The sequence below is a fragment of the Stigmatopora argus genome, chromosome 10 (genome assembly GCF_051989625.1).
Source record: "Stigmatopora argus isolate UIUO_Sarg chromosome 10, RoL_Sarg_1.0, whole genome shotgun sequence".
In the NCBI taxonomy this organism is placed as follows: domain Eukaryota; kingdom Metazoa; phylum Chordata; class Actinopteri; order Syngnathiformes; family Syngnathidae; genus Stigmatopora; species Stigmatopora argus.
Window position 1 is genome coordinate 4434442 of NC_135396.1, and position 11550 is coordinate 4445991.

The 11550-nt window shown below is 42.4% G+C and overlaps 1 protein-coding gene across 3 annotated transcripts; it reads right to left on the bottom strand.

The window, feature by feature from the left end:
• Nucleotides 1–393: 393 nt before the first annotated feature.
• On the bottom strand, nucleotides 394–10858 carry st14a (ST14 transmembrane serine protease matriptase a). 3 transcript variants are annotated; one of them, XM_077611954.1, is made up of 18 exons: nucleotides 10502–10858; nucleotides 8890–9049; nucleotides 6276–6406; nucleotides 5965–6202; nucleotides 5849–5884; nucleotides 5099–5333; nucleotides 4827–4969; nucleotides 4638–4741; nucleotides 3983–4095; nucleotides 3770–3906; nucleotides 3552–3656; nucleotides 3373–3480; nucleotides 2881–2997; nucleotides 2688–2813; nucleotides 2047–2230; nucleotides 1673–1944; nucleotides 1301–1437; nucleotides 394–1058 (listed from the first exon to the last, which is right to left on the bottom strand). In XM_077611954.1, the coding sequence occupies exons 1-18, from the start codon at nucleotides 10541–10543 to the stop codon at nucleotides 900–902; spliced, it is 2547 nt and encodes an 848-aa protein (XP_077468080.1). In that variant the 5' UTR covers nucleotides 10544–10858; the 3' UTR covers nucleotides 394–899. The 3 variants fall into 3 exon arrangements, with proteins under 3 accessions (XP_077468080.1, XP_077468082.1, XP_077468081.1); XM_077611956.1 differs by lacking the exon at nucleotides 10502–10858 and adding an exon at nucleotides 10348–10430; XM_077611955.1 differs by lacking the exon at nucleotides 10502–10858 and adding an exon at nucleotides 10304–10399.
• Nucleotides 10859–11550: the final 692 nt, after the last annotated feature.

Sequence of the window (11550 nt, forward strand, 5' to 3'; positions counted from 1 at the left end):
GACAGAGAAAAAAAAGGAGACATAAATATATTTGTATTACAAATATATTTATTTGTATTACAAATATATTTTTTTATATTATATTGGAGTTATAATACAATACATTTTTTTAACGTATTATAAGTACGAAGACAGACAATTAAGTAAAGGTGCAAGGTAATTGGCGGCGGCCATTTTGCTACAGAGGATTCTGGTAGGCAGATGCCTCAAACTTGTATTCAATAATAATATAATCTAAAATATAATATAAAAAACTCGGGCAATTATTCTAAGCGAACGATATGATAGTTTTATTATACATTCCTTTTAGTTATATACTCTGATTTAGAATTTACCGCATTCATGTAAGCTTGCTATGCAACATATGACATAGTAAAGGATTACAAAAAATCATTTTATTAGAAATATTTTATTTAAAACAGCTACTATAAAAACATCCACAGAGAGTGACGTATGAGTCAGATTTCTATTACCAGCGCATTTAGCAAAAATAAGACCGTTCATGTACTGATGAAATAATGTTCAGCCCAGATAACATTTCATTGCAAATGTGTTGAGGGAGCTCTGTTCACTCAAAATTCCTATCGTCCCAAATAATTGAGTAGCACTTTGCCCGTTAACATTTACCGACTTTATTTCTGTCGGATCCTGACATGGGAGGTAGGATGAATTTGTCCATTTAAAAACTGTTTCCTGTGCTTCCTTAAAAACAAACGTGCTAAAAACATAAGTCATATGTACAACATCTCCATTTGGCTATAATAAAAATAACATTTGACACGAATCAGTGCTGCATTTGCTGTTCAGGCGACATGTCGTCGTCTCCCGCTGCATCGTGTCTCAGTTTGAGTTCATGTCCGCGGCCTGAAGCGCCGCCGCTATCCTTTGAGGGTCGTTTCTTACACGCCCGTGGTCTGTTTGATCCAGGCGCGAAATTTGGTGACCGTCGTGTAGATGCCTGGCTTGTTTCGGCGGGCGCAACCGTCGCCCCAGCTGACCACGCCCCCTAGGAAATTGCGGTTGCCGGATGGAATGGTTAGAGGCCCACCGGAATCCCCCTGGCGAGGAAAAAAAATGCACCATTAAAGCCACATTATCATTATATTACTTTACTAACTTATTAAATGATAGTCAAAAAAGACCCACAACAATTAAAATTGTGCAATCATTTTTGTAACGTTTGCCTCTGCATAGTTGAAACTGATTACAATTTAAAAAAAACACCATCTGATAACAAAGAAACAGGCAAAAACAACCGACTTTAATTTGCACATTTAACGGTACGAATTTGCGGCGTTACCTGACAAGCGTCCACTCCTCCGGTCAGAATACCGGCGCACATCATCCTGGTGGTCAGCTGACCGTTCATCAGCTTGTCGCACACCGTGTAGTTAAGTGTGCGCACTTGCGCTTTTTGCAACACCGTGGCCGCCGAGCCTGCACGAGAAGACAGCTTTGACATTTGCCGCCGTTCTGACAGGCAAAAAAACACGCTAGCAATTTGTCAACTTCAAGCTTAAACCCTTCATAGGACACTTACAGTAAATACTGTGTAATTAAAGCTATACACATACAGTGTATCACCTTGTAGACAGAAAAGCGTGAGACTAAATGAGTGGCTAAAAATCAAAGAAGGGTGTGTATGTGTGTGTAATTCCAGGCCTGTCCTCACCTCCTTCCCGCTTGGCGCCCCAGCCGGTGATGGTGACGGTGGTCCCGGTGGGAAAGACGTGTTGGGCGGCGGGCAGGCAGATGGGTTGGATGAAGTCGCTGTACTTGACGGGACGGTCCAGCTCCATCAGGGCGATGTCGTTGTCGAAAGTGTGGTCGTTGTAGTAGGGGTGCGGGATGATTCGCTTTATGTTCCTCTTCTCCGCCGGGCTGCCAACGTTGCGCTGCGTGTGGAGGCCCATGTACGCGAACCAAGTCTCGGGCCGGTGGAACCTGTCCGAAGCCATTTTATTTACCGTTACCTTCCAGGCCCTCACGGGAGTCGGCACAAATCTGAGGGCGTGGTGGGCCGCCGTTTCGGGACGAGACTCGTACCTGTTCCTGTTGTCGTCCTGCACGCAGTGGGCGGCGGTCACCAGCCAGCCGGGAGCCACCAGGCTGGCGCCGCAGAGGTGTCCGAAACTCTTGGTTTGCAGGCTGACCTGCCACGGGAACTCGCCCGCTTCGGCGTCCTGGCCGCCCACGATTCGCGTGGACTTGAACTTCCTGCGGCCGCAATCTGCCCAAAGCATGGCCGCTCGTTAGGAACCAATCCAAAGCAAAATGGCAAACGCGCGCGCACAAAAACAGTCAAATATGCCGAGACATAATAAACACAAACCTAAAACGTAGACAAAACCACACCTATAAAAGACACAAAAACATACCCGTCAACCGTTGCCGATAACTGCCCTTATAAATGATTATGATTCACCTTACAAACCCCCAAAAAACTTACAAACACTGTACGAGTCGTACGGTGTTTTTTTAAGGTTTTGGGGGGTTTGTAAGGGGAATCATAATCATTTATAAGGGCAGTTATCGGCAGAGGTTGACAGGTATGATATTGGGGTACATATGGAATATGTGCATATTATTAAATCATTCTTATGAAGCAGACGAAAGCTCGATATAACAAGGACACCCAAACACACATCCCCCCCAAAAAACCCACGCACAACCAAAGATATACTCACCACAGTTGATCTCATCAGAGCCGTCGTCGCAGTCTTTCTCGCCGTCGCATTCCGGGTTGACTTTGCTGATGCATTTGTTGTCGTTGCATGTAAAGGTGAGCTCCGTGCACGTCACGGGCGCCGTGCCTGCACCGCCGAGGCCAATCGGACGGTTATTTTTTTAAGCGAAAACACGGCGACGGGACGGACTCACCTCGTCCGCAATCGAGCTCGTCGGAACCGTCGCCGCAGTCGTCTCTGCCGTCGCAGCGTTTCTTCTCCGAAGCGCAGTTGCCGTTCTTGCAGCTGAACTGTCCTTTCGAACAAGCGCCTGTCGGGGTCACAGTTGGGACAATTTACTAAATGGCAAAAACATTGGAACATTCCTAGCGTTTTGGCACTGTGATTTTGTTTTACTTCAAATTTTAAAATGTATATCATCTTTTATTAAATTTTTTCAGAGGGTTGGAACGAATTAATTTGTTTTCAATTCATTTCAATGGTAAACGTTCGCTCAAGTTACGAAAAGCTCGTCATACGATCTCAGTCTCTGAACGGATTACGATCGTATGTCGAGGTACCACTGTATCTAGGAAATCTCCCATTAGAGACAGAATAAGAAAGACAATTTTCAACAGTATAATAATATAAAAAAGGCACTTCTGTGTAAAAAAAAAAAAGAAAAACCAAAAGAAAGTGGTCATACCGCAGCCCTGCTCGTCGGTGCCGTCACCGCAGTCGTCGACGCTGTCGCACTTCCAGAACATTGGCTTGCAAAGGCCGTTCTTACAGTGGATGTACGTGGAGTCGCATTCTGAAACAATCAAACGCCACAGCGTCAAAGCGGCGAGTCGAGCCACGGCGTGGCGAGCGAAAAGGACGTACGGCAGTTGAACTCGTCGCTCATGTCGCCGCAGTCGTTCCAGCCGTCGCACTTGAGTTCCGACTTGATGCAACGTTGGTTCTTGCACTGGAACTGCTTGGGGCAAGCTAAAAGGGTGACCATTCAAAAAAAAAAAAACAACAACCGGGAAATAAAAGAAACAGGATTAGCATGACTGCGCGCCAGAGGTGCTCAAACAAACGTGAGAAAACCGACTCACGATCGGTGCCGTCGACCGCCTCGTACGTGGCGTTGAATCCTCGGTCCACGTAAGATCCGTCGGAGAAAAACACCACGGTCACTTGGTTGGAGATGCTGGTCTCCGTGACCGAGTTGTCTTCGTGATCGCCACAAAATCTGGAGAGAAAAAAAAATGCCCAGGTCAGGTTTTTAGTGAGGAATGGTACTTTCCGTACATTTACGTGGCTCTCACTTCTTTCCGTTGATCTGAACGTAGTCCTTGCGGCAGCCTTTGCTTCCACCCTGACCCGGTTCGTCCATGAGGAACTTTTTGAAGGTCACCTTCACCGACTTTCCGGAAGGGACCTGAGAAGTGGTGCAAAGATTATAGCAGGATCGTTTTCAGGAAAAATAAAAAATAAAATCAAAGTAATCCTTCCCTTTTCATTTGTTAAACATAATATATAGATCATGATGACACCCATACATACACACACCCATACATGTACATAATTATTATGTGCATGTTATGGATGTATCAGATCACAGCATGTCATCAGAATTCGGCCCAATCACAACATTTTCTGCGGAATTGGGTGAATAAAAAAGATGATATTTTTTTAAATGTCTTTTTAAATACAGTAATCCAGAAAGAAAGTTTCAAACAAAGTCAACAAAACTTAATTTATGACATGGGATTACTGAATTATTCGAAATGAATTCGACTGTTTCCAACATGGATCTTAACGAGTGAACTGGCTTTATCTAGTGTTTAAGCTCAGAAGTGCACCAAAACAGAAGCCTCACTCAAACTTTTTGATCAGGCCATATTCAAATATTTTCATTTTCCAGGAGAAAAAAAAAATGGCAGCGGGCCACACCCATATCGTCATTTTTTTTTTAAATACCTGAATAGTCCACTGGCAGGAAGTCCGGGGCGGGTAGTAATTGGGAAAATTGGGGGAGGAAAAACTTCCTCCATTGCCCGTCAGCGTTCCGCCACACTTTGTATCTGTTGAAGAAGTACAATTTTACATGGGCACATTTTCCAACAATTATCTTTTCCATTTGTATTTTTTTGGGGCGTGGCTTCCTACTGGTGCTGCCGCGTCGCACCTGCGACACTTGTGCTCGGAAGCCCGGGTAGTTCTCCACCCCGTTGGTCGCCATGGTGACCAGCATGACGTTGCCGGACGATAGGAAAGCCAGGGGCTCGCTGGGGGCGTAGTAGCCACACATCCTGAACGCAAAACGGAGATAGCTGCCATTGAATGTCCAGTTTTAAAAAATACATATTTAGCGAAATCCTTTGCTATTGCAGGGACGTCAAATGTCCACCAGGGGTCGCTAGAGTCATTTCCAAACTTACTCTTGCACCACGCTGCTTTCAATGGCCACCAGAGAGTCGTAGATCTTGATGAAGTCGTTCTGGCAGTTCTCCTCCAGGTTGATGGTGTCGAAGTCCAGCTTGATGACGTAGCCCGGGTCGGCCCGAACCTGCCATTGCACGAAGGTGTTGGGCGGGTACGGGCTGTCGGGGAAGCCCGGGGACCGGATCTGGCCAATGTGGTTGGTCCTGGTGTGCTCGGCGAATCTCAAAACTCCTTTGAAAAAAATAAAATATAAACTAGTATAGAGATCATTTGCTTAAAATGTCCATTTCATTCATTCTATGTCAGCCATTTGCAATAAAGTCACGTCGATCCGTTGCCGGGAACGCGGCGTAACCCCAATTTTGGTGTCGAAAGTTGAAAAATATAAATAAAATGGACTTACACTGTTAAGGTATTTATACAGAAAGTACCCTGCATTATTATTTTAACACATACATCACACAAATGTATATCATTGACAGGAAATATTCAAATTTGAGTCCTGAAAAAAAGGGGGTCGTCTTATATTCGGGCCAATATGGTCTTTTGAAACGCTGCACTAATCAGCATTGCATGAGCATGTTGTAACCGTGCTCAGACGCACGATGGCGCTGTTTGACAGTGTAAGGAACATGTGCCTTTACATTATCATGGGGCGTTCGAAACGACAAAACCCGAGGACTCCCTGTACAAGGGTGTAAGAGTCTAAATGTGGGAAAACAAAAATTCCAAACAGGCGAACTTACCGCTGAAGGTCCTCGAAAACAACCGTGAATCAAGTTCTGTAAAGTAAAAAGAAGCTAGATCAATGGAGTGGCTAGCAATCGGGCGCTAGCCGAATTTGCGAGGACGGCGCTCTCACCCGACGACACCACGTTCTCCAGCAGTAAAGAGTTTCCGGGCCGGTAGATGCTGCGCTGCTCTTTGTCCACCAGTTTGTCCATGGAGGCCATGGAGGCGTCCACCGCCCCCTCCTGGCCGGCGGGAACGCTGAACTCGGAGAGGTAGTAGGCGATCACGCTGCCCTCGCTGAAAGCTTGAACGGCCGAGCCCACGTAGTATTTGGAAAGCTGTGGGCTTTTGCCGTAGAGCCTTTTGAGCTGTCCGAGACGAGAGGTGACCGTGAGGAGAGCGGAGATGGCGGCGGCCAGGACGTCGGCGTCGTCGTCTCACCTGCGCCTTGACCTTATCGGCCAGGGCCTTGAACTCGGAGCTGTTGGCGTTCTCGTAGGCGTTCTCGAAGGCCTGGTTGGTGATCCGCATGGAGCCGCTGAACATCTTCTTGACGCGGACGTCCTGGCGGACTGCGAGGACACAAGAGAACAACAAGTTAGGACTGGGCAATCCGGCATCACCGTTTCTGTTTAAAGTGATTTTTTTTTTTTTTTTTTTTTAATCGGCTTTTGGTTTTTTTACTGGGGGAAAAGGGGCTTCCGCCGTTAATTACTGTAGTTTCGGGATGACATTTTTTACAGTTTGTTGTGTCATTTAGCCAACAGTTAGCTGAAACATGTTCTTGGACAATATTTGGCTAAATCAAGATTTTCCCATTTTAATTGTCGCCTATCAGCCTCGAAATGTTATCGATTTGATTAGGTATTTACAACAGATGTCCCGCCTTCCCGTCACCATCCGCCAATTATGAGACGAGTTATTTGTCCAGTTTTACACTGATTTGTAGGCTACTTAATGCAATTAACACAAATTTTAAAATACTAAACTGTAAATATTCCCTTTTTATTTATTTTGGAATGTGTGAAATTTGGATTAAACAATTGAACACATTTGATCATTTATCTAAAAAATGTATATTAAAAAAATGTATCAAAATAATATCAATATTCTTTGATTTCTCTCTTCCTCAATGATGATGTTTGTTATCCGTCAAAATGAGACAACATCTACTCTTGCGATTTATACCCGGATAATTTTGCTGGTCCAATTTTTGGCGCCTGCATTTTTTGCTTCAAACGCGCCTTGAAAGCAAAAGCGCAAAGCCGAGCGTAAGCTAACTGCGACTGTAATGAGCTTTTCAAAACAAGAGAAGTCGCCTCCGCCAAGCACACAAAGGTTTTCAACTCAAAAGACACGCCTTGATGTCTTCGCCTACCATCGCTTTCTTCATTTTTGACGTCTCAGAAGCCTTTGGGATCCACACGGACGCCCCCGTCGCCCCCAAAAAGTAAAAACATCAAAAAGGTGAAAAAAGAGCGCAACTTTCCGCCTGCTTCATCAAAAGCGCCTCGGCAGAGGACGCCCGGGGAGGAAGATAAAAAAAAGATCTGATATGTATTTATTTTGATTTCAGTTTATTCTTTCTGGGTTTTGAGTTAAAACCCAAACTGCGTCCGGCAAAAAACAAAAAACAAACAGGACGACAAGAATTACTGAATATTTTGATGAATTAGCCGCACTGCATCCATATTATGAAATCTTAAATATGTAATATGACAACATTAATCTTGTAATATGCAATGGCAGTTTACTGTATGACAAAAGATTTTCTCCTCGCAATATTACGTGACATTCCGTGGCTTTTTACTCGAAATATTGCATAATATTATGTGTTTAATCTCATAATACTTCACATTATTTTTGCAATAATTTGACTTTTTCATTGTAGTATTCCAACATGCGATTTATTCTTTTAATAGGACGACTTTGAGTATAATATTGTGACTTAATAGTAGCTCAAATTGTATTTTTATTGTTTAATTGTATTACATCTATGTATATGTATACATATGTGTGTGTATGTGTGTATGTGTACATGTGTACATGTGTATATGTGTGTGTATGTGTATGTGTGTGTGTGTATGTGTGTATGTGTGTATGTGTGTGTATGTATGTGTATGTGTGTATGTGTGTGTATGTGTGTGTATGTGTGTGTATGTGTGTGTATGTGTGTGTATGTGTGTGTATGTGTGTGTATGTGTGTGTGTATGTGTGTGTGTATGTGTGTGTGTATGTGTGTGTATGTGTGTGTGTGTGTATGTGTGTGTGTGTGTGTGTGTGTGTATGTGTGTGTGTATGTGTGTATATGTGTGTATATGTGTGTATATGTGTGTATATGTGTGTATGTGTGTGTATGTGTGTGTGTGTGTATATGTGTGTATGTGTGTATGTATGTGTGTATATGTGTGTATGTGTGTATGTGTGTATGTGTGTATGTGTGTATGTGTGTATGTGTGTATGTGTGTATGTGTGTATGTGTGTATGTGTGTGTGTGTGTATATATATATATATATATATATATATATATATATATATATATATGTGTGTATATATATGTGTGTATATATATATGTATATATATGTATATATATATATATATATGTGTGTGTGTGTATATATATATATATATATATCAGCAACACGCTTATTTATAGATTTCTTCATGTATTTATTTATTAACTTACTTATGACCTATCTATTTATGTCTAAAATGCCTTTCCCATTTCTGCATCCTCACCCTCTTGCTACTGTGACAACGAAATTTCCCGAATACGGGATGAATAAAGTTATCCAATCCAAATATTAGGACGTTTTCCTCATAGCAGCATATCAAGTTATGTCATATGGTGACTTTAATCTAGTAATATGACACAACTTTATTGTCATAACATTATGACTTTACTATGGTGAATGCTACGTAACATTATGACTTCACCTCTAACATTACGTGACGTCACATATTTATTTTTCTTATCACATGACGACTTTAATCTCGTAGCACGTGGACCTAATTCCCATGGTATCATAAGAAAGAGCAAAGGCGGCGACTTACAATGGAAATGCCAGACCAAGAGCCCCGCCATCAACGCCACCACGGCGCACAAGACCACCACGCCGATGATGGCGCCCAACTTCCCCGGCCCTTTCTTCTTCTCGAGCTTTTTGTTGTCGGACGCCGGCAGAAACTGAACGTTGGCATCCCAGTCTTTGTTCTGTCCACAAAAAAAGACATGTTAAAAGCAATGGTAGACTTTTTTTGTCAATATTGGCTTGGACGTCTATCGCCGTCAATGGCAGCCAACAACCTAATACTTAAAATAAATTTTAAATAACATCTTTCATTTTTAAACCGATTCCGGTCGTCTATTAAGGAAATAAAAGTGGAAGGATTTCAAGTGGGCCCTCGTAGGACAAAAAAAGTTTGGACACCTGTGCCCTTTCGTGACCCCCCAAAAAGTGCCTATCCAAATATTACACGAGGAGATGGAAAAAAGCATTTTTTTTCCAGTTTCGGTGACTGCTCACGAAATGAAAGGAATATGATGACGATGTTTTTGGTCTCGGGGGCGAGATAGCAAAAGGAGTCGGTTTCTGCCAACCTGTCAAACCTGCTGACGACGGACGCGGCAACAAAATTGGACTCCGATTGCGCTTTCATTTCGGGGCCCGCCGTCGGCGTTAAAAATGGAAATTAATTTCCTAAATGGAAAAATCGCCATTAAACAACAAACCACCAATGAAGAAACATTAGAAAGCAGAATGGTCACCTAAAAATGACAAATCTTTGGACAGTGACAAAAAATAATAGGAAGTGACGCAAATATCAAACCCAAGTCAACAGGAAGCGACCAAAATAAAACAACTAGTCACCAGAAAATGACCCAAAAGGAAAGTTACCAAAAACGAACCATGATTAACAAGAATTTCATCGTTTCACTGCACGCTTTAACTTCAGGGCTTAAATGTATGTCGACTTTTTTTATTTTGAAATTCATTTCCGATTTGGCTCCACAATACGTACTTAAAATCATTTTAAAAAACAACAACTGAGATGACGTAGTGCCAACTAAACAAAACCTTTGGCCTTTCGATACCACGATGAATATGAAAATTAACAACATTGCTAGCGAGGTAAAAAGGTTAGTTAGCATCATTTGCTTCATTTAGGAGGTTTAAGTTCGCGTTAATTACGAATAATTACGCGTGTAATGAATCAAATATTGTAATATCGGCAGATATCGTATCGTACCAACTTTTTTTTTAAACATTCCTACTCCAATTAATTGGTTTTGAAGGCATTCTGGATTTAGAGTTACCGCAGGGGACTCCTGGAACAAGTTTGAACAAGGGCGAACAACCAGAAGGAATTTAATCAACTCTGAACCTCCACCAAAACTGTCTGACAACCAAAATGTCACATGTTCACGCATCTTAGCCCGTATTTAACCTTTACTGTACACACACACCTGCATATTTCCTTACGTAACTGAACCTTTGGCTCAAATACTACCTTTCATGACATTTGGTCGAATAAAAACAGAGTTAGCCCTCATTTTCACGTGCACGAGTGAAGTTTTGAAGCTTCTAGAACGGGAGAGGTGAGTTCAATGTCAGCTCTCCAATTTAACAACCGTGAAGCACCGAACAAGAACTGGACTTCTTACCTGGGTGGGGGTGTACCTCAGACCACTATCCATGTAATCCATGAAAGTTGCAGGGATCGAAAAGGAATTAGAAATAAAAACAACTGATCCCACGCCGTCGTTCCTGCCGATCTTATTATTTCTCCTTTTCTCGGCTTTCTTGATGAGCTATGCGATCTCCGAGGTTACCTGAAGTTGTCAACACCCTAAATTCAAAACGCGTTGGATATTGTAGTAAATGTAAAAGCTAACTTTTAAATGTATGTCAATCGGAGTCTTGCGTATATAGGTCGACCGGGTGTGTCCTTCAACGGACAGAAATGAAGTACTTTAAGAGCCAAAAGGAAGGTAAAAAAAGTCTTCCGGTAAATTCAGGTTTCTGTGGGCGTGTCTCGCACCTGTTCGTCCTTCCGTGTTTACCTGCGAGTAACAAATACGACACTTTTACAGTAAGTTTACTCATAAAACAGCAACCTAGCTGACTCTAAAGTCAGACATTTACGTTAAAAGAACAAAAAAGGTGCGAAACTTGAGACAAGATGGCATTTTGGGACGGAAGATTCCCAAACAATGAGGAACTACTTTTCTGTGCGGATTTGCTGCGGAGAAAAAAGGGAGCGATCTAACCCAATGGTATAAAGACTGACATGGGTGGGCTAAATATAGAATAGGAGATTTCACGTTGATTATTTTTGGTATCGGATGTGTGATTTAACCCTGAATTTAAAAGTGATTCACCTGTGCTGACTCACCTGCCCCCAGCGGTGACTCATCTGGTTCCAGTTTGGATTTCAGGGAATTACATAATGGAAAAAAGAATTCCTAAATTGCAAAATAGGGACTAAATGGGGTGCACTTTTGTATCACTATCCAACTTTTGTTTTGGGTTAGTTTAATTTAAGATAGATTTTAGTTGACAATATTTTTATTTAATTGGTTCAATTGAACTATTTCACTGCCTTTGACAGTGGCAGATGTCAAATATTGACATCCCATCATCTATTTTTTTCCATCTCCGCATTGAGAGGGGAAAAACAAAATGGCGACCTAATTTCTGTCATAAAAACACA

What these genes read in the sequence shown, in the direction of transcription:
- st14a (XM_077611954.1), bottom strand. Translation starts at nt 10,543, where the DNA reads ATGGATTACATGGATAGTGGTCTGAGGTACACCCCCACCCAG. An exon ending in GTTTTCGAGGACCTTCAGCG is followed by an intron (nt 5,334 to 5,848) that starts GTAAGTTCGCCT and finishes TTTTTTTCAAAG; the next exon opens with GAGTTTTGAGATTCGCCGAG. An exon ending in GAAAGCAGCGTGGTGCAAGA is followed by an intron (nt 4,970 to 5,098) that starts GTAAGTTTGGAA and finishes TTTTGCGTTCAG; the next exon opens with GATGTGTGGCTACTACGCCC.